Source organism: Lolium rigidum, chromosome 7 (assembly GCF_022539505.1).
Source record: "Lolium rigidum isolate FL_2022 chromosome 7, APGP_CSIRO_Lrig_0.1, whole genome shotgun sequence".
NCBI lineage: Eukaryota > Viridiplantae > Streptophyta > Magnoliopsida > Poales > Poaceae > Lolium > Lolium rigidum.
In genome coordinates, this window is record NC_061514.1 from 57,404,571 (window position 1) to 57,428,562 (window position 23,992).

At 43.1% G+C, this 23,992-nt stretch overlaps 1 protein-coding gene across 1 annotated transcript; it reads right to left on the reverse strand.

The window, feature by feature from the left end:
* Positions 1 to 12,108: 12,108 nt before the first annotated feature.
* LOC124671392 (GDSL esterase/lipase At4g10955-like) lies at positions 12,109 to 16,683 on the reverse strand. The gene is made up of 3 exons (XM_047207767.1): positions 16,577 to 16,683; positions 15,837 to 16,481; positions 12,109 to 12,469 (listed from the first exon to the last, which is right to left on the reverse strand). Exons 1-3 carry the CDS (start codon positions 16,681 to 16,683, stop codon positions 12,109 to 12,111), a joined length of 1,113 nt encoding a protein of 370 aa, XP_047063723.1.
* Positions 16,684 to 23,992: the final 7,309 nt, after the last annotated feature.

The following is a 23,992-nucleotide window of genomic DNA, read 5'->3' on the forward strand; positions in this document are numbered from 1 at the left end:
CTCCATCGACACCGCTGCCATCTCCACCGCCATCTTCATCACCGCTGCTGCTCCCATGAGGGGAGTAGTTCTCCATCGAGGCTCGGGGCTGTGCCGGTAGCTATGTGGTTCATCTCTCTCCTATGTGCTTCAATACAATAATCTCATGAGCTGCCTTACATGATTGAGATTCATATGATGATGCTTGTAATCTAGATGTCATTATGCTAGTCAAGTGAGTTTTACTTATGTGATCTCCGGAGACTCCTAGTCCCACGTGTGTAAAGGTGACGATGTGTGCACCGTGTGGGTCTCTTAGGCCATATTTCACGAGAATACTTACTCATTGAATGGCATAGTGAGGTGCTTATTTATATCTCTTTATGATTGCAGCATGTTGTATCACAATTTATCTATGTGCTACTCTAGTGATGTGTTATTAAAGTAGTTTTATTCCTCCCGCATGTGTGCAAAGGTGACAGTGCGTGCACCGTGTTAGTACTTGGTTTATGCTATGATTATGATCTCTTGTAGATTATGAAGTTAACTATCGCTATGATAATATTGATGTGATCTATTCCTCCTACATATGCATGAAGGTGAAAGTGTGCATGCTATGCTAGTACTTGGTTTAGTAGCGTTGATCTATCTTACACTAAAGGTTACTTAAACATGAGCATTATTGTGGAGCTTGTTAACTCCGGCATTGAGGGTTCGTGTAATCCTACGCAATGTGTTCATCATCCAACAAAAGTGTAGAGTATGCATTTATCTATTCTGTTATGTGATCAATGTTGAGAGTGTCCATTAGTGAAACTGTAATCCCTAGGCCTTGTTCCTAAATACTGCTGAGTTACTACTGCTTGTTTACTGTTTTACTGCGTTACTACTGCTGCAATACCACCACCATCAACTACACGCCAAGCACTTTTCTGGCACCGTTGCTACTCGCTCATACTTATTCATACCACCTGTATTTCACTATCTCTTCGCCGAACTAGTGCACCTATTAGGTGTGTTGGGGACACAAGAGACTTCTTGCTTTGTGGTTGCGGTGGTTGCATGAGAGGGATATCTTTGACCTCTTCCTCCCCGAGTTCGATAAACCTTGGGTATCCACTTAAGGGAAACTTGCTCGCTGTTCTACAAACCTCTCGCTCTTGGAGGCCCAACACTCGTCTACAAGAATAGAAGCTCCCGTAGACATCAAGCACTTTTCCGGCGCCGTTGTCGAGGAGGAAAGGTAAAAGGCTCTCATACTACGGTCTCGAGTAAAGTATTTTTCTTGCGCCGTTGTGTGTGTGCTCAAAGCTATTTCCTTTAGATCCTGCAATTGCATCTTGTTGTTTCTTGTTTACACTAGTTTGGCATAATGTACAAGAGTGAGCTTCTTATTCTATTTCCTGATTTAAAACATGGATTGTTTGATGCGAAAATTAAAAACCTATGAAATCTTATTTGCATGCTGGTAGTAATATTAGTATGAACGCTTTGAACACCATTGTTGATAATGATATAGAAAGTTCTAAGCTTGGGGAAGATGGTTTGCATGATATTTTTAGTCCCCCAAGCATTGAGGAGAAAATTTTCTTTGATGATACTTTGCCTCCTATTTCTGATGATTATAATGATAGTGGTCTTTTGATGCCACTTACTGCTGAGAGTAAATTTTGTTGTGATTATACTATGCCTCCTACACTTGATGAGAATAATAATGATAGCTACTTTGTTGAATTTGCTCCCACTACAACTAATAAAATTGATTATGCTTATGTGGAGAGTAATAATTTTATGCATGAGACTCATGATAAGAATGCTTTATGTGATAGTTATATTGTTGAGTTTGCTCATGTTGCTACTGAAAGTTATTATGAGAGAGGAAAATATGGTTGTAGAAATTTTCATGTTACTAAAATGCCTCTCTATGTGCTGAAATTTTTGATGCTACACTTGTTTTATCTTCCTATGCTTGTTACTTTGCTCCTCATGAACTTGTTTATTTACAAGATTCCTATGCATAGGAAGCATGTTAGACTTAAATGTGTTTTGAATTTGCCTCTTGGTGCTCTCTTTTGCTTCAAATACTATTTCTTGCGAGTGCATCATTAAAACTGCTGAGCCCATCTTAATGGCTAAAAAGAAAGAACTTCTTGGGAGATAACCCATGTGTTATTTTGCTACAGTACTTTGTTTTATATTTGTGTCTTGGAAGTTGTTTACTACTGTAGCAACCTCTCCTTATCTTAGTTTTGTGTTTTGTTGTGCCAAGTAAAGCCGTTGATAGAAAAGTAAGTACTAGATTTGGATTACTGCGCAGTTCCAGATTTCTTTGCTGTCACGAATCTGAGCCCACTGCCCTGCAGGAAGCTCAGAAAATTATGCCAATTTACGTGCATGATCCTCAGATATGTACGCAACTTTCATTCAATTTGAGCATTTTCGTTTGAGCAATTCTGGTGCCATTTTAAAATTCGTCAATACGAACTGTTCTGTTTTGACAGATTCTGCCTTTTATTTCGCATTGCCTCTTTCGCTATGTTGGATGAATTTCTTTGATCCACTAATGTCCAGTAGCATTATGCAATGTCCAGAAGTGTTAAGAATGATTGTGTCACCTCTGAATATGTCAATTTATATTGTGCACTAACCCTCTAATGAGTTGTTTCGAGTTTGGTGTGGAGGAAGTTTTCAAGGGTCAAGAGAGGAGTATGATGCAACATGATCAAGAAGAGTGAAAGCTCTAAGCTTGGGGATGCACCCGTGGTTCACCCCTGCATATATCAAGAAGACTCAAGCGTCTAAGCTTGGGGATGCCCAAGGCATCCTCTTCTTCATCGACAACATTATCAGGTTCCTCCCCTGAAACTATATTTTTATTCCACCACATCTTATGTGCTTTTTCTTGGAGCGTCGGTTTGTTTTTGTTTTTGTTTTGTTTGAATAAAATGGATCCTAGCATTCACTTTATGGGAGAGAAACACGCTCCGCTGTAGCATATGGACAAGTATGTCCTTGGTTTCTACTCATAGTATTCATGGCGAAGTTTCTCCTTCGTTAAATTGTTATATGGTTGGAATTGGAAAATGATACATGTAGTAATTGCTATAAATATTTTGGGTAATGTGATACTTGGCAATTGTTGTGCTCATGTTTAAGCTCTTGCATCATATGCTTTGCACCCATTAATGAAGAAATACATAGAGCATGCTAAAATTTGGTTTGCATAATTGGTTTCTCTAAGGTCTAGATAATTTCTAGTATTGAGTTTGAACAACAAGGAAGACGGTGTAGAGTTTTATAATGTTTTAAATATGTCTTTTATGTGAGTTTTGCTGTACCGTTCATCCTTGTGTTTGTTTCTAACAAGCCTTGCTAGCCTAAACCTTGTATCGAGAGGAAATACTTCTCATGCATCCAAAATACTTGAGCCAACCACTATGCCATTTGTGTCCACCATACCTACCTACTACATGGTATTGCTTGAGTGCTACCTTTAAAATTCCATCATTCACCTTTGCAATATATAGCTCATGGGACAAATAGCTTAAAAACTATTGTGGTATTGAATATGTAATTATGCACTTTATCTCTTATTAAGTTGCTTGTTGTGCGATAACCATGTTTACTCGGGGAACGCCATCAACTCATTGTTGAATTTCATGTGAGTTGCTATGCATGTTCGTCTTGTCCGAAGTAAGGGCGATCTACACCGAGTTGAATGGTTTGAGCATGCATATTGTGAGAGAAGAACATTGGGCCGCTAACTAAAGCCATGTTCCATGGTGGAAGTTTCAGCTTTGGACAAACATCCTCAAATCTCTAATGAGAAAAGAATTAATTGTTGTTGAATGCTTAAAGCATTAAAAGAGGAGTCCATTATCTCGTTGTCTATGTTGTCCCGGTATGGATGTCTAAGTTGAGAATAATCAAAAGCGAGAAATCCAAATGCGAGCTTTCTCCTTAGACCTTTGTACAGAGCGGCATAGAGGTACCCCTTTGTGATACTTGGTTAAAGCATATGTATTGCGGTGATAATCCAGGTAGTCCAAGCTAATTAGGACAAGGTGCGGGCACTATTAGTACACTATGCATGAGGCTTGCAACTTATAAGATATAATTTACATGATGCATATGCTTTATTACTACCGTTGACAAAATTGTTTCATGTTTTCAAAATCAAAGCTCTAGCACAAATATAGCAATCGATGCTTTCCTCTTTGAAGGACCATTCTTTTACTTTCAATGTTGAGTCAGTTCACCTATTTCTCTCCACCTCAAGAAGCAAACACTTGTGTGAATCTGTGCATTGATTCCTACATATTCGCTTATTGCACTTATTATATTACTCTATGTTGACAATATCCATGAGATATACATGTTACAAGTTGAAAGCAACCGCTGAAACTTAATCTTCTTTTGTGTTGCTTCAATACCTTTACTTTGAATTATTGCTTTATGAGTTAACTCTTATGCAAGACTTATTGATGCTTGTCTTGAAGTGCTATTCATGAAAAGTCTTTGCTATATGATTCAGTTGTTTACTCATGTCATTACCATTGTTTTGATCGCCGCATTCACTACATATGCTTTACAAATAGTATGATCAAGTTTATGATGGCATGTCACTCCGTAAATTATCTTTGTTATCGTTTTACCCTGCTCGGGACGAGCAGAACTAAGCTTGGGGATGCTGATACGTCTCCAACGTATCGATAATTTCTTGTGTTCCATGCCACATTATTGATGTTATCTACATGTTTTATGCACACTTTATGTCATATTCGTGCATTTTCTCGGAACTAACCTATTAACAAGATGCCGAAGTGCCAGCTCTCGTTTTCTGCTGTTTTTGGTTTCAGAAATCCTAGTAACGAAATATTCTCGGAATCGGACGAAATCAACGCCCGGGTTCCTATTTTACCCGGAAGCATCCGGAACACACGAGAACCGCCGAGAAGAGGCACAGGGGCCACCAAACCCTAGCCCGGCGCGGCCAGAGGGCGCGCCCCTAGGGTGTGGGCCCCCCTTCGACCTTCCTGCGCCGCCTCTTCGCCTATAAGAAGCCCCTGGATCGAAAACCCGATACCAATTGACGAAACCCACGAAACCCGCCGGAGCCGCCGCCATCGCGAAGCCAAGATCCGGGGGACGAGGATCTCCTGTTCCGGCACCCCGCCGGAGCGGGGAAGTGCCCCGGAAGGCTTCTCCATCGACACCGCTGCCATCTCCACCGCCATCTTCATCACCGCTGCTGCTCCCATGAGGGGGAGTAGTTCTCCATCGAGGCTCGGGGCTGTACTGGTAGCTATGTGGTTCATCTCTCTCCTATGTGCTTCAATACAATAATCTCATGAGCTGCCTTACATGATTGAGATTCATATGATGATGCTTGTAATCTAGATGTCATTATGCTAGTCAAGTGAGTTTTACTTATGTGATCTCCGGAGACTCCTAGTCCCACGTGTGTAAAGGTGACGAGTGTGTGCACCGTGTGGGTCTCTTAGGCCATATTTCATAGAATACTTACTCATTGAATGGCATAGTGAGGTGCTTATTTATATCTCTTTATGATTGCAGCATGTTGTATCACAATTTATCTATGTGCTACTCTAGTGATGTGTTATTAAAGTAGTTTTATTCCTCCCGCATGTGTGCAAAGGTGACGATGCGTGCACCGTGTTAGTACTTGGTTTATGCTATGATTATGATCTCTTGTAGATTATGAAGTTAACTATCGCTATGATAATATTGATGTGATCTATTCCTCCTACATATGCATGAAGGTGACAAGTGTGCATGCTATGCTAGTACTTGGTTTAGTAGCGTTGATCTATCTTACACTAAAGGTTACTTAAACATGAGCATTATTGTGGAGCTTGTTAACTCCGGCATTGAGGGTTCGTGTAATCCTACGCAATGTGTTCATCATCCAACAAAAGTGTAGAGTATGCATTTATCTATTCTGTTATGTGATCAATGTTGAGAGTGTCCACTAGTGAAAGTGTAATCCCTAGGCCTTGTTCCTAAATACTGCTGAGTTACTACCTGCTTGTTTCATCGTTTCTATCGCGTTACTACTGCTGCAATACCACCACCATCAACTACACGCCAAGCACTTTTCTCGGCACCGTTGCTACTGCTCATACTTATTCATACCACCTGTATTTCACTATCTCTTCGCCGAACTAGTGCACCTATTAGGTGTGTTGGGGACACAAGAGACTTCTTGCTTTGTGGTTGCGGGGTTGCATGAGAGGGATATCTTTGACCTCTTCCTCCCTGAGTTCGATAAACCTTGGGTATCCACTTAAGGGAAACTTGCTGCTGTTCTACAAACCTCTGCTCTTGGAGGCCCAACACTGTCTACAAGAATAGAAGCTCCCGTAGACATCATCCCTATACCATAAAAACATATTTCCAGGTGTTAAAAAATGTTGACAAATTTTTTTACATGTACATCTCCATAATATATGTGTATTCGTCAAGTTTCACGAAAAAATGATATTTTTTGTAGTCTAAGCGAAAAAGAGAAAATTTATCCTGTGACAAGTCTTCGTTTCAGCACCGAATTTTGTCTTTTTTACACACGCCACATGACATGTCGATTTTTCATGAAATGACTTTGTGAGCGCGTATCACATGAAGATGTACGTGCGAAATTTTTGTTTCAATTTTTTTGACATTTTAAAATGTGTCTACCATGTATTTGAAAATAAAGGGAGCATATGCTCCCATGTGCCAAAACATCACTCCGCATTTTCTTGCTTTATATGACTGAATACATTCGAAGGACAGCAATGCATTGTTCATAATCATTCTCCCAAGGACAAAGGCGCTTTGTGAGGGAGAGATGGTATCATCCAACAAAGGCTTCAATCTATTAACCAAACATTTTGAAACCACTTTATACACCGCATTACAAAGACTTATTAGCCTAAAGTCAGATAGCTTGCATAGATTAGAAAATTTTGGTATAAGGACAATGGATGTATATCATTTGAACCTTTAGGCATGACCCCCAATCTGAAAAACTCTTGCACCAGCAAATTATTTTCTTTTTAATGCGCCCCAATTTCTCTGAAAAAATCTCGTTCGAGAACCGTCGGGCCCTGGTGCTTTTAGGGCACCGATTTGAAAGAGTGCGTCCCAGATCTATTTCTCTGGAAAATCATTAGATAACCGGTAATTTGTTTCATCCGTTATACACCTCTCAAATGGATCTATCACAGATGAGGGGGATCCAAGGCAACATCCGCTATGAAAAGGTTCTGAAAATACTCGTTTGTCATATTATGCATAGTGGCCATGTCATCATGTATAATTCCATTATCATCTGTTCATCTTGTGGATTTTAATTTTTCTTGCCCTCCATACCGACTTACTATGAAAATACTTTGTATTTCTATCCCCCTCCTTAATTAAGCCATGTCAACCAGGACCTTTGTAACCACAACATCTCCTCTCTATATAATAGTTCGTTCATATGATCTGTTACCCTTCTTATATCTTGTATGTCAGCGTTCATGCTCATAAGCTCTTCCAGCCGAGTTCTAGACTTTGCAGGCTCCTGCCTCACGCAACCAAATTTGGTCTTACTCGAGTCATGCATTTTAGACATAGTTCTTCCTACGTCTTTCTCCACGTCTCCCGGGTCGTTGATGGCCCCAAATGAGTCCCAAGAAATTTGGAAAATCTCTGGTAGAGTAGGATCCCGTTCCCACATAATTTTAATTTTTTCGCTCCATCTCACACCAGCACGAGCTTCCTAAATTTCCCCTTTAACTAGTAGAGCCACATAATCCGAGCATGGGGTAACAATATGTTTAACCGAGCAGTAGGGGTACAAATTCCGTCAGGAATGAGAAGCAACAACATGGTCGAGTCTCACCTTCACGTTTGCACGACCAGACAGTTTATTATCATATGTGTGGGGTACACCACAAAATCCCAAATTGACCAGACCGCAGACCTTGAGAGTATCCCTAAAAGTTGTCATTTGAGGTTCATCTCTATGGGTAGATGAGAGGTTCTCAAAACACCACATACATTCATTAAAATCAGCCACGACCATCCACGAGAGGTCAAGGCGATTGTGCAAATCACATATTTTTGTCTGCATACTATGTCTCTGTTCTACCTTTGGTTCACTGTAAACATAAGTCAAATGCCATTGAGGATCGCAAACTGAATTCCTCACAAGGACATCAATGTAACGATCAATAACTTCATTCATATATCTTTATGCTAATTTTGTAGATATACCCCTCCATTCACTAATGTAAGACCTACATTATTGAACAAAGAAAGTATTATAAATGAAAATCGTAGTCAAAATGGTATGTTGAAAATAGAAAAGGTGAAGCGAACATGACATTTCGGGAAGAAGAGAGTACACACCTAGTGTCAAACTGAAAAATATTAGTTTAGTTTCACTGGGTTTTAGACAATGAAATTTTCAGGATACGAGATTTTGACTCACACTTTATTAGTGAAAAGAGAAGAAATACATGATAAATGACAATGTTACATGTATTGACCCATTTTTAGTAACCGAGTCTCTTAGAGTCATAACTAATGCATACAGAACAATTGTAATATATTTTAATCTATAAAATATTAACATTATATTCATGAACTACGTGTAGCATGAAATACTATATAACCAACTATCTCAATGATTTATGATTATGTATGTCTTACATAATACATGTTATTTTTGAAAATTTTGATGACGGATGAATCAAGTGTCCAATTAATTCACGAAAATTAGAGTGCATATGATCTAATAACAACCAATCCTAAATAAAAATACAACGGGGCAATATAGTATGAGTGCAACATAATTGTTCAACCATACATGTGTGTAAATAATTTGGCTAGAAATATGGGAAAAATTATTCTTCCTTTTGCTGTGGGAAAACGTGTAATGTTGTGGGAAAATTAACAATGCACTCTTGTATGTTATTTTTTGTAATAGTTGGAAATTCTATTGTCTATTTTGTAAATTTTTATTGTAACAACGTATGCATAAATGAGGATAAATTTCCATTTCGACATGCCAATCTTAACTAGCCCGTGGGCATGCACGGGTTCATGGCTAGTTTAGTGAAGGGGAATTGGGATGTTAGCCAACTATGTGCATTTCTTAATCGATCAGGAGGAGACCATCCGGCATTTTTTTTCTCGATTGTCATTTCACATACATAACCGGGTTTCCTAATTTTTTTTGGTTCTTATGTACCCCTCCTCACTTTGTAGCACTTCTCTTTGGCAATTGACATCAAGGGATTTCAATCTTCATATGCCCTCTGCACACATTTGTTTGTTTGTGCTGTTGCATTATGTTTGCTGATTTGGTCATATAAGATCTCAAGGAGAAACAATCGGCAGAGGTTCAGATGGGTCTCAGACCTGATTGTGCCGAGCACAAAACAGTGGAATGAGACGATAGTTTGTTCTATTTTCCCTTCATATGATGCAGGAGAAATACTCCAAATCAGACTTCCGCAAGCTAATGGCGAGGACTTCATTGCCTGGCATTACGAAAAATTAGGAGTTTTCGCGCATGTAGTGCATATAGGCTTGTCTCCTAAATAGTCCAAGCAGCAATACAACAAGGCAGATGAGTGACTACCTGATGGAGACCGACCGATATGGAATGCTATTTGGAAGACAAATGTCCCTCAGAAAGTCAGAATTATCAATTGGAGGCTAGCAACAAATGCTTTGGTTGTACAAGAGAACAGATGCAGAAGAAACATGATGACAGATCCTACGTGTACAACATGTGAAATGGAAGAGGAGGATGGTTATCACGCTACTATGTGTTCTACAAAGCCTGTAGCGCTTCGATCAAGTCTAAGAGATATGTGATCTCCCAAAGGAGGAGGAGTTGGCTAACTCAGGCAAGTACTGAGCAATCTCAGTTCTAGTATGAGGGCGAAAGTTATGTTAATTTGGTGGAGAGCTTGGCATATGAGGAACAACATAATTTTTGGAGAGGGTAAGTGTGGGATAAAATCATGAGCTGAATCCCTTGATAATTAATTGAGAACTTTAACTGATATTAGGGAAGGCCGTGAGGAACTGGATGTGAAAGGAAAGATACCGATCCATGAATGTGTTGCGGTCAGAAACCCACCGGCGAGCAACGACTGGCAACACAGTAGAGCCGGGAACAACTAGGGCTGCGGCTGGCCCCAGTCCCTCAGAGCGACGGCCCGTAAAGCCTTCTGGTCACACGTCCGATGCTGTCGCAAGGGCGTGCCACCTGACCTATACCTGGTCGGGAAGGTGTTGGATGATGCCTCGCTTAGTTTCCTCGCAGGGCATACACGTAAACGTTAAATACGAGCCTCGATCGGCTCTCGAGTTATCTCGTGAATCGGCTCAAAGAGCCGATCCACCCATGATTCGTACAAGGTGTCCGAATATATGGTGGTCCTGCTTGATCAAGATAAAGTTAATGCGATCTACGACGATTTAGGGTTTTCACCGCATAATCGGATCATCCTACTCACGATTGGGCCTCGCGCTCGCGTACGGTGATCGTAAGCCGATCCTAGACAGGGCCTAAAAACCAACACGAGGTTGATCCCCGGAACATCCTGTCTAGGGCTAGCAAACTACACCCTACACGCCGATGGATCCTCCAACCCTTTGTAAGGCCTAACTGTTGCGGATATTAAACTAATCCTTGGAGAACAAGGAGCAACCGTAACGGATCGGATCTACTAAACAATGATCAAGCGGGGTGTATAAGGGTTGCACTACGACAGCATATGATACGAAGAACAATGCTAACCCTAATACATCTAAGATAACTACGTTGCTCGCCATCAAAAAGGCTTCAGCACGAGCAACGCATGAACAACGTAGGAAGCTTGTGCCGCCTAGATCGCAAGATGCGATCTAGGCAGCATGGTGCTTACCAGGAGAAACCCTCGAGACGAAGGAGTTGGCGATGCGCCGAGATTGATTTGTGTTGAACGTTGGTTGTTGTTTATTCCATAAACCCTAGATACATATTTATAGTCCAGGGGACTTTCTAATTCAGGCGTGCACCTAACCGTGCACGGGTAAAACTCTAACTTCTAAATTAAGATGCGATCTACTATGGTACAGATACACGGGCAAACTAACCCAAACTTTGCGTGTAAGGCCGATTCACATATTTCTTCTATATATATTCTTCAAACCCATCTTGATCGCGGCCCACCTCTGACTCGGTCAAATTCTGGTGATAACAGAACTGAAGATTATACAGGCAAAGAAACAGTACATTATAAAACCAGATGAATGGAAGCCTCTAGGTTGGCATTGTCTGAATGTTGATGCTAGCTACATTCATAACACAGGAGAAGCCTCTTGGGGCACTGTGATCCGAGATGAGAAGAGACAGGTAGCCTCTACTGCCTGGGCTTTGATCCAAAATTGTGCAAATGCAGAATCTGCTAAGGCTATTGCATGTCAGGAGGATATAAAGCATGCTCTCACGGTCACAAATTCCAAACTGCTGGTGGAGGATGACTATGCTAGTCTAGTGGCAAGGCTGGTAATGACGAAAATGATCGCTCCCAAAGCATTGCCTCTGATATACAACGACTCCGCACCTTGCTTGAAGCCGTCAAATTCAGAAATATCAGAAGAGATGACAACACAGTGGATCATGAGTTAGCTAGATTTAGTCGTGTTGAAAATGTAATGGGGGTGTTGTTAGGATCAGCTCCTCCCGGCGTGTTGGATATGATTCTGAAAGATTGTAATCACAACAATGTTCCAAATTAATATAATTACCCTTTTTTTAAAAAAAAAATCTCAATTCTAGAAAGATCAATTTCACAAAAAGAAAACTCTATTTGGCGTTTACACATATAAAACTTTTGACAAGTAGCCACGTTAGACTAACAATTTTGCCGGTCAAACATACCGCTAAAATGCCCAGTTCTACCTGCATTGCACTCCTATGACACAGATGATATGACATGGCCGTGTACGCGAACTTGAGCAATTGATTAATTGGTATTTGAAAACAATTTCTATGCACATGCAAATTTGTTTGGTTACGTTGCTGTACGGTAGTAATTTGACAAACAAGCGTTGAACAGCAGTAGCAGAAGTTTTCTATTCTCAAGCGAAGCTATAACGTGTGGCGATCATCCTGAGCTCGCCGTCCGGCTTCCACCACTGCTGGAGCTCGTGTGCGGCCAACAACTTCTGGATCCCGTGCGCGTCTCTGTCCATGCTCGAGTTCTTCCACAGTGTCGCGGATGGCAGGAGGTGCGGCCGCTCTTTTTCCTTGCCGATCGTGGAGAAGAGCATGTCACGGTACGACAGCGTGGTGGCCGACCTGCAGCGCTCCTCCAGCTGCTGCCGCTGCTCGAAGTAGTCGACGAAGCCCTGGCAGATGACGTCCCTGTCGTGCACGTACAGGTTCGGCGCCCACGGGGACAGCCGCTCGAACAGCTCCTCCATGCGCTCCCGGTGGGGGCTCAGGACAGTGGCGGACGGAAGAAAATTGAGGTCGGGCGAACTTACAAACATAAAAATTGATGCAAACAAATAAAATTTTCGTGACACGTAAATATTTTATAGGATGTTAAGCATAGTAAGTCGGTACTATGGTACTCCCTCCTTGCCATAATATATTTCACATTAGTTTGCACAAAAGTCAAACTTCATTAACTTTGACCAAGTTTATTAAAAGAATTATCCATATTTACCATACCAAATGTATATACCATATTAAAATATACTTCATGATGAATCAAATGGAATTGATTTGATACTCTAGATTTTAATATTTGTTGGTACAAACTTGCTCAAAGTTCACATGGTTTGACTACCAAAAAATCTTAGACACTATATTTTGGCATAGAGGGAGTAATAGCAACATATCTTTCTATTCTTAATAGGTGATCCCATTTTCCTGCACATGCAAGGTATCCACCTCAGCAAGTCTCTTATTGGTCCACGTCAGTTCAGCCCATCGCTTCGTCTTCCTTAATGCTTACCGCAGCTCTCCCATAAACCGCCGACGGCATGCCCTTTCGTTTCTTACACGATCTCTTTCGAGAAATTGATGGAGGCATCCAGGCAGTCTCTGGAAAAAAACGTGTGGAGGCAGTTGAACAGACAAAACGTGCCAATAAATACGTTGCTTCCCTTCCAGATGCGCCCTATCCATTGTCTTGCTTCTCCACGTACTTTCCTTCCACACTGTCCTCACCATAATCTCTGTCCAGTTCTCAGATTTGATACGGGCTGAATGACGTGTCCATTAATATTTGATTCCTTGCATCGATGAGCTTGCTTCGCCTTAGTTGGGCGATTTGGAAGATGCAGCTATCGATGTTGATTATCTGCCGTTTTCTTGCAGATTGATTTTTTCTGGTCTCTCTTGGATGTCTGATGTTTCTACAGGCGTGGGATTTGGTAGTCGAATTTGATTAATGGAAGCAGCATGTATGGGTGTTCCACTCTTAGTCTCTTATGAGCCTTTTTGTTCCGCATGGGAGCTCCTGACATAGGCTATCCAATGCTACTAGGGAATGGAGACTTGCTATGTTCATTCTTTTGATTTGATCTTTATATATGATGCTCTGTGAAATTTAACAACTCAGTATTTTTATGAAAAACTGAAGAAACTAAATGCCTATTCCTCATGTGGATCTACAGTTTGGTGCAGTTGAAGACAAAAAGGAAATTTTACATAAAGGGTTAAAACAGGTATTGACTATCTCTTGCAAGTCGTCTAAATTGTGCGCACTACTAAGGGTACTATCACCAAACGCTTGAATTTCATAGAGCTTGAGTTCTGAAACTTACATGCATTTGTTCATTCTTTTATCTGATTATGCAGGAAAAGGAGGAATTAGCAACTACAATGTTGCTATATATGCTTACAACTTTGTGAAGTTGTGTGTGCTTAAATTTAAGTAATCAGTATAGCTTCATAGTTAGGAGGGGTAGAGAATATGTTGTTGATATATATGCCGAGTTTACACGCTTCTAGCATGAATTATTATTGTACACATGCAAAATATGTAAAATATATCATGATTTAGGTAGTAGAAAATTCATTGAGATCGTGATAGCTAGCTAGCTTTCTAAGCCATTTAGGTTAGGGATGAAAAGACTAATATACACGCAATGGAGTGACTTCCGTATACCACAACATCATCCTCCCATCCGTTCTCTGTTTTGTACAACAAAAGGGCACCGGTCTTATCTGGTAAATTTACAATTATATACAGTTGCTTGGCTTGAAATTGCTAATCCGGCAAGCCGTGAAATGACAATTACAACTTTGCCATTCAGCAGTATCTAGCAGAATCAAGTCAATGTGAGTATCCCAACTTTGCTTTTTGTTAAGCTCAATTTAGTTTCGTTGTATCTAGCATAATCAAGTCAATGTGAGTATCCCAACACAAATTATTAGCTACATATATGGATCACGAAGTTACACAATATATGTATTCTAATTGAACTGAGGCTAGCGCCTATAAAATATCTGGGATTTGTTAAATACTCTCCTTCTCCTACAAGCTTCTTAGATATTACAAGAATTTCAGATGTGATGTCATCAGCCACTCATATGCCTCCCCTCTTTCCTTTCGTTTTATATCTGAATGAGCTCTATCGACAACATAATATAAGTAGTGCTTCTTCATCCCTTCTTCATTGGCTACTTTGTTTAGCTTTCAAAAATCATGTTTTTTGTAATGTCTTGGGTCTAATGGAGCATTACAGAATATTCAAGTTCAATCACCAAATGTTGTTGTTCAGCACATGTTGACAAATAAAAATATGATAAAGCTATATGACAGTTACAATGTTTATTTCTTATACTAAGCATTTTTTTATTGTAGTGTTATTTTGTTAATCTTTCGAAACAATCACTTTGTGAAGCAAATAATCAATATTAGCATGATTTCCCGCTGCAACGCGTGGGGTGTCCTCTAGTTCAAATATAAGCTGAACCTACAAATGTACCGATAAAAAAACTTTAATGTCGTCTAGAAGTTTCAGGCAATGGCAAAACTCTATCTTCCTTTTTTTTTATTTCACCAAGATCGAAAACTTTTGAATATCCCTCGCTCGATGTAGCACGTCATAAAATCTTTCAATAAGTAGATCATGTTTAGCGAAAACCTCCATAAGTGCCTTATTTAAAGCTGGAGATGTTGTTTTTGAGACATGTTAAATACCCAAAAATATTTCAATAATATCACTTTTGTTCACATACCTAAAATAAAATAATATAAATCAGCTGAATGACACTACATAGAAAAGAAGTAAAGACAAAAATAACATACTTCGACACTTAGATGTAGTTTTCTTCCCCTTGATGTCCATCTTTCGATCACAAAATCACACCAACAAACTGTCAGAAGTCTCGTAGAAAATCTAGACGCGCTAACCACCGGCGCCGGGTGATCTGCAGAACTGGGATGTGCATACGGGCCGGCAGGGGAAGTCGGACGGATTCGCTTGGAAGGAAGCCGCCAGGGCAGGGCGTCGGGCGGCCGGCGGCGCAGGGAGTCTCGTACTCGCGTCGAAGACGAACAGGCAGGCGGGCGCACGGGACTGCCGGGCTGAGGCCTGATGTTTGATCCCGTATTCCAGACGAACGATTTGATGGTGTACCTGGCTCCTGGTATCGCACCGGCAGCCTAGGCAACAGCCCAGTTTGGTCCCGCGGCCCATTTCCCCCTTTTTCTTTTGTTTGATGTTCAGAAACGGATAGAACTAGTACCAAACTGATTGTATGTCTATAGATACGTATATATATGCGATTTTTTTGTCAAAAATCAAGGTAGGGCAGCTGCCATACCTTGCCCAAAGGGGAGCTCCGCCCCTGGCTCAGGACCTGTCCGACCCTGGCCTTGACGCGGGCGCTCTTGGCGAAGATTTCCCCCCTCAGCCCCTCGCACGGGAGAATCTTGTTGATCGCCGGAGCCGGCGACACATGCGGCGGGTTGAACAGGAAAGTCGAAAGGTTGATGCCCCGCTCGGCCATCATGGTCCGCCCCACCTCCAGCGCCAGCGACGCGCCGAGAGAGTGCCCCGCGAGCCACACGGCGCTGCTGTCGATGGTCCCGAGGAGCTTGTCGACGGCCTTGTGCGCGCGGTGGGAGCGCCTGGAGTACTCGAGGGTGTTGGCGAGGATCTGCAGGTCGAGGACCACGTCGTGGATCACCTTAGGGTGTGGCAGCATGGTCCCTCGGAAGGCGACGATGTACTGCGGGGCACAAGGGTGTCGCCGACCGCCGGCGGGGGGGGGGACATGCTCGTAGATGGCGCCAAAGATTAGCTTGTCGTACTCGCGCGTGAAGGATTCTTCACTGAACACGTCCAGGAGGCGGAAGTGGAAGCTCTCCCACCACGCCGGAGCAAGCGCCTCCGCCGTCTGCATCCTGCACATGGTTCTGTCCTTCTCGAGGATGTAGGTGCCTTTCACCACGCAGGCGGCGATGCACCGGCGGTCCTCCTCATTGTTCCTGTGAGTGACACGATCGATGATATCACACACATGCATATACCTTCCCGCACATCGAGTTACCATAGATTATGGATGGATCGGATATAAACATACCAGTCAATCACCATGGCAGAAGAATGGTGGACGCCCGATCTTCTCGACATGATGTGAGTCGGCCCGGAGATGTCGAAGCGGTCGGCGAGGTCGACGTTTGAATCCATAGGTCAATTAATTCCGCAGAGCTTGCTCTCTGGAAACTATGGATCGATCAGATGTAATGTTGTGCTCCAGCCTCCTGCGGCATATATTTTGCCACGAAAGTCTACGAATCGAGGTGCCTGTATATACTCGTATAAATGTATGTGGATTCGACATCTCTTTGGACCTGGTCTGTTTGAAAAATTCAAAAATACTCCCTCTATTTCATAATTGTTGTCATAGTTTCTTATTTAAATTGAAATAAAACCACGGCAAGAATTATGGATCGAATGGATGTAGCATTTGAATGTTTCAAAGGGTCACTGGTAGAAAAAGAGGCTTCCGTCCAGCCCCATTAGTCGCGAAAGTATAGGAACCGCGACTAATGGAGTCTTTAGTCGCGGTTCGCCTCCCGAACCGCGACTAAAGGCTCCGGGCCTGGGCGCTCGGTGGCCAGCTGGTGCACGTGAGGCGCTTTAGTCGCGGTTGGCCGAGCCAACCGCGACTAAAGCCCCACCCCTACATATACCGTTCAGCCTACGAGCACTTAGCCATTTGGTGCCACTTCTCTTCACAAACTTCACAAGGGGTGTAGGTTTGCTTTTGGCTCCTCTTATGCACACAAAGTGTTTGATGAAATGCCCCGAGAGCATGAAACAAACATGATATGAAGTGTCGGAGCAACACTTGAGCTTCCTCATTTATTTTTTCCTCCTCGATCGCGGTTAGCAACTTGAACCTTTCATATATATGTGTCATTGATAAAATATGCATGTGTGTAGTCCATTGTTTAATTTCTATTGTTTGTAGCTAGTTAGTTTAACAAATGCATGATGGTTAATTATATATTTTATATTATAATAATGCAGATGAATCGGCAATGGATGTACGGTAACCGACTCTCCGGCGAGTTCACTACGGGTTTGAAAGATTTCCTCGTAGTGGCTAATGCGAACAAGCGTAAGGGTTTTATTATCTGTCCATGTGTTGACTGTAAGAATCAGAAGGGTTACTCTTCCTCAAGAGAAGTTCACATGCACCTGCTTCGGCATGGTTTCATGCCAAGCTATAATTGTTGGACCAAGCATGGAGAAAGAGGGGTTATAATGGAAGAAGATGAAGAAGGGGATGATTTCATCGATGAAAACTATCTTGCTCATTTCGGTGATACTTTCATGGAGGATGCCGAAGGTGAAGGGGAAGGTGAAGAAGAGGCACGTGATGAGCCCGTTGATGATCTTGGTCGGACCATTGCCGATGCACGAAGACGCTGCGAAACTGAAAAGGAGAGAGAGAATTTGGATCGCATGTTAGAGGATCACGGAAAGTCGCTGTACTCCGGATGCGATAATGGTCTCGAAAAAGTCTGGGCTGCACACTCGGATTTGCTGAAATGGAAGGTACGAGCAGGTGTAGCCGACTCGGCATTTGAAAACTTGCCGAAAATGTTAAAGAATATGTTTCCAAAGAATAACGAGTTGCCCGCCGGTACGTACGAAGCAAAGAAGGTTGCCTCGCCCTCTAGGTTTAGTGGTTCGAAGATACATGCATGCATCAACGACCGCATCCTCTACCGCGGTGAATACGAGAATTTGAATGAATGTCCGGTATGCACTCGCATTGCGTTATAAGATCGTAGGCGATGACCGTGGTGACGATGTTGAGGGCGAGAAACCCGGGAAGAGGGTTCCCGCCAAGGTGATGTGGTATGCTCCTATAATACCACGGTTGAAACGTCCGTTCGGAACAAAGAGCATGCCAAGTTGTTGCGATGGCACAAAGAGGACCGTAAGTCGGACGGGGAGTTGAGACACCCCGCAGATGGAACGCAATGGAGAAAGATCGACAGAGAGTTCAAAGATTTTGCAGGTGACGCAAGGAACATAAGATTTGGTCTAAGTACGGATGGCATGAATCCTTTTGGCGAGCAGAGCTCCAGCCATAGCACCTGGCCCGTGACTCTATGCATCTACAACCTTCCTCCTTGGTTGTGCATGAAGCGGAAGTTCATTATGATGCCGGTGCTCATCCAAGGTCCGAAGCAACCCGGCAACGACATCGATGTGTACCTAAGGCCATTAGTTGATGAACTTTTACAGTGTGGGGCAGACCTGGTGTCCGTGTGTGGGATGAGCACAAAGAAGAGGAATTTGACCTACGAGCGTTGCTTTTCGTAACCATCAACGATTGGCCTCGCTCTTAGTAACCTTTCGGGACTGTCAAATAAGGGATACAATGCATGCACGCACCTGCTTACATGAGACCGAAAGTGTACATTTGCCAAATTGTAAGAAGAACGTGTACCTTGGGCATCGTCGATTTCTTCCGAAAATTCATCCAAGTAGGAAAGAAAGGCAAGCATTACAACGGCAAGGCGGATCACCGGCCGAAGCTCTGCGGAACGCACCGGTGCCGAGGTATTTGATATGGTCAAGGATTTGAAAGTCATCTTTGGAAAGGGTCCCGGCGGACAATCATTTCCGAAGGGAGCCGACGGGCACGCAGCCATGTGGAAGAAGAAATCTATATTCCGGGAGCTAGAATATTGGAAAGTCCTAGATGTCCGCTCCGCAATCGACGTGATGCACGTTACGAAGAATATTTGCGTGAACCTCCTAAGCTTCTTGGGCGTGTATGGGAAGAAAAATGATACAAAGGAAGCACGGCAGGACCAGCAACGTTTGAAAGACCCTAATGACCGGCATCCGGAATGGTTTCAAGGTCGTGCCGGCTACGCTCCGACCAAAGAAGAGAAGGTCATCTTTTTTGAATGCCCGAGCGAGTATGAAGGTCCCGTCCGGATTCTCGTCCAATATAAAGGGAATAATAAACATGGCGGACAAAAAGTTCCAAAACCCGAAGTCTCACGACTGCCACGTGATTATGACGCAATTGCTTCCGATTGCTTTGAGGGGGCTCCTGCCGGAAAATGTTCGAGTAGCCATTGTGAAGCTATGTGCATTCCTCAATGCAATCTCTCAGAAGGTAGTCAATCCAGAAGTTCGACCACGGTTACAGAACGATGTGGTCCAATGTCTTGTCAGTTTCGAGTTGGTGTTTGACAAGGTATCAACTTCTCAATGCCTATGGATTGTAGGCTAGGGTTTAGTTGGAAGTAGAGGGCAAGTAGATCTCGAAGGTTTCAGCCGAAAAGTACTCGACGATTATGAAAATTAGGGTTGCAGACAATGATTCGATGATCTCTTCGTCCCTCGACTCCCCCTTTATATAGGAGGTGGAGCCGAGGGTTTCGTTTCGTACAAGTTACAGAGTCCGGGACGGTTTCTAACTCATCCCGCCAAATTACAAACATCACTTCCTATTACAACTCTAACTTTCCTTAATATATCTTGGGTTCCCGAATCTTCTTATTCTTCGGATAATGGGCCTTCAGTAAACCCCGGGTACTATCTTCGGCAGGCCCATTAGGGATGCCTATGTCAGTAGCCCCCGAGATTTTGCTTGATTTGTAGAGTCAGGGAAAATCTCCACTGTTTATTTTTATTCGACAACTTAGACTTTTCTATATTTCTTCATATAAATTTCTATATTGTACAGGGATAATGGTAGTTGGGGCTAGTTCATCTGACGGATCAGGTACTAGTTAACTGCTCTAGTGGCAATCCGCAAAAACCTACTTCAAGATCACGTCCCTGGACATGATCCCGGGATACTGGTGCAAACTTCGACAGGTTCCGCTTAAGGTCTTACCATTCTGTCGAGTTCCAGTCAAATTTATTGAGTACCTAACGCGTCCGTTAGGATTTTTCTTCGTATCTGTTGATACGGATAAAAGTAGCAGAGCGCAGTCTTAGGCGATGCCACGCCCAGCAGAACGGATCTGGGGTCTTACCTTCGCAAATTTGCGGCATTCGGAAATTGATCGCAACTTTGGCGTTCCGAGAATATATTGTCGAGTGCTTTTCCGGCTGTTGGAATGGCACATTTTATCGAGTCAAATATGACTTATATTGCTTTCCCGATGGGAGTATATGTAGAGTTAATTATAACTCGAAATATACTCTCTTGCTTTTCTATCTTTTTTCTTTTTTAATTTCATCGGGCACGCGAACAGCGTTCCCGATGGGAGTAGCCCCCGAGGCTACAGCCAAGAACTTGTGCTTGGTTGTAGGCTCAACATTTTAGTGTACCTTGTCGCTATCTTGTCATTATTTTTCGATATGATCTTCTTTTCATCTCTCGGGTGCGCGAACAGCGCTCCCGATGGGAGTAGCCCCCGAGGCTACAGCCAAGAACTTGTGCTTGGTTGTAGGCTCTCACAATTTCTATATTGCCATACTCGAAATTTTACTTTTATCGAAGTAGCCCCCGGGCATTTGGGCAAAAACTTGTATTTGACCAAAGGCTCCCGAAGTATTCAAATAACTTCTTCTGTCGCCAATCTTCTTTTTATTTTTCTTGTCGACACGCCTCCCTTAGTCAAATTCACTTCATCTCTATTAATAGTCGGGATTTTTCTGCTTTGTGGGTCCATTGTTTCCACCACGTTGACACGTCGTGCAAGTGGGGGACACACGTCCTCCGCTTTTCCTGGCGCACGTACGGTAACGCCTGTGCTATTCCATCTCAGTAAAAATACCTTTTTACCCTTTTATCTACAAGATCTTTTTTCACCACACGATTTCTTCATCCAACGGTGCATTGCTTCTCCCGAATCCTATATAAACCTTTCTTCAACCTCGGTCCACTCCTTCGCTTGCGCCGCACATCTGTTCCCCTCTGCAAAAACTTCCCTTGCGCCCAACTCTGTTTGATCTTCCGCACGCACGAGCATTGCTTTTCCAGTGCTCGTTGATGCCACCGCGCACGCGACTCACTCGCCACGGTACTCCGTAATCCAAGATGGCCGCCGAAGATCTTGAGTGGGAGAGATCTAAAATCTCCAACCAAGACGTCAACATGCTGAAGAGGCTTGGCCCGATGAAGAAAGAAGACGCCATCCGCTTTCCCAGCGAAGAAAGCTACCCAAACCCTCCAATGGAGTACCGGGTTAGTTTCGTTGATCACCTCATCCGCGGCCTTTCTACCCCAATTCATGATTTCCTCCGTGGCCTTCTTTTTGTTTATGGGATTCAACTGCACCAGTTGACCCCCAATTCCATCCTCCATATTTCCATTTTTATCACGCTGTGCGAATGCTTCCTTGGAATCCCTCCTAACTGGATTTTGTGGAAACGCATTTTCTGCCTCCGCCGCAATGGCTCCCACAACGTCACTTATAACATAGGTGGTGTTGTTATCTGTGTCCGAACTGATGTTGATTACTTCGACGTCAAATTTCCTGATTCTGTCCAAGGATGGCGCAAAAGGTGGCTCTACATACACGAAGAAAGTGCCAATTCTGTGGAGCACAACATAGTCCCTTTTGACGGAAGTGCCAAAATTCAACGCCGCCGCTCCTGGGATGCTGAGGCTTCCGAAGAAGAGAAAAAGGCGACAGAAGCACTTATGTCTCGTATTCATCAGCTTCAAAATACTCGAGGCAAAGAACTGTCTAGCGTTCAAATCACTGCCTACTTTCTTAGGATTAGAGTGCGAGCCTCTTCAGGGCTCGCAAAAATCCCCTTTGGACGTATGCTTGGTGAAAATGACGCCAATAGGCTCTCCAATGATCTTTCTGTGAAGGACTTGGAGAAGCTGATTCGAAGAATTTCCTCGCTGAACAAGAGGGATCCTATTCCTTCCTCGTGCCGCGTGGAACCATACAGCTCTACCAATCCTCTCCCCAAGGTATTTTGTCTTCTCGAATTTTTACTTTGTTCCGAACTTTCCCTGCATCTCATTGTATTGATATCTCTCTAATTTTTCTTTTGTCGTTATTTTTCTGCAGAACCATCCTACTATGGCTTCCCTTCCTCCTCTTCCTGAAAGTGGAGATGTCGAAGAAAGGGCCGTTATTGCCGATGACAACCAGGAGGCCCCCTCTTTTGTGAATGAACCCGCAGATTCTCGAAAATCTGCGGGATCTATTGAAAAGGATGCTGCCTCTGAAGGTACTACATCAGCCCAATCTCCTCCTCCTGCTGTTTCTCCCAAGAACAAAAGGAAAAGGAGTGATGTCGAAGATTCCGGGACTTCCCAACCCGAAGAAGTTGCTCCTTCACCGCGAAAGGCAGCGTATGACCCATATCTCGAGAGTCTCATCAGTTCGTGAGTTCCCTGTCTTTATTTTTATTTTTCTATTCGAAGAATTTTGTTTGCCTTGCTTTTTATGCTGCCACCTCTTTTTCCACAGTGATGATGATTAAGAAACACCAACTTTGGATGTGGCTGCTCGAACGAGTACGTCACATACTCTAGTTATTTCGGAAAAAGCAGTTGAAGGAGAAGAATCCTCGCCTCCTCAACAAAACGTCGGCACATCTACTCCTCCTTCGAGCCCCCTTGTCCCTTCGCCGAAAAGGGCAAGGACTGAAGCAATTCCGGAGCCGAGTCTCCAATTGAGTAGCTCTTCGAACCCTCTCTTGGATGATGTAAGTTCTCCATACTCTTGTCACCGTCCGTACTTCCTCTGTTTGCTTCGAATGCCATTATATTTTTCTCATACCGAAATTTTCTTGCTTTGTCCCTTTCTTTTCTTAACGACCCATGATCAAAGAGCTTATTCGCATCGGTGCTCAATTCATTGGGTATCGTGAATATGCCAACCAAACTGAAGGTGATGCCTTGCTGCTTTCTTTTTTACCATTACTCGTTACTCCTTTGTTGTCGATATTTTAACGAAGTTTTATCTTTCTTGGCAGAAAAATTGGCGGCTATCAACGAGCGTGCCAATGCACTTACTCAAAAATTAGAGCAAAGTGAAGAGGCTCGTAAGAAGGCTGAATTAGATGCTGTTCAAGCCAGAGCAGCAGGTCGACAAGGCCAAGACCGAAGCCGCTAGTGTCAAAGATCTTAGGAAGAGGCTTCACGCTGCCGAGACTTCACCGAGCGAGCATATAATCGCACAATCTGCTCGCGAGGAAGCGATCCTTAAGCGTATAAGGACGCAAAGTCGCCGCTTTCTCGGTAAGTATCCGAACCATTTCATATCCTTTGTATTTTCTTCTCTGCACTCGTTTGTTGCTCAATAAGTTTCTTCCTTGACAGATAGAACAGCTCAAGAGTTTGAACTTGAAGATCCCGACGATGATCCTCTTCTCGACGCCCTTTCTTTCCTCGAGTTTCATGGGTCAGAGGCACGCGAAGGCATTGATCACGCTAAAGCAGGGCTGTCGCGGCTCTTTCCCTATTTCTTCCCAAAGAAAGAGGAACCCGCAACTTTCCTTAATCTGGCCAAGTGCTTTGATCCACCAGAAGATCTTGGGCTGA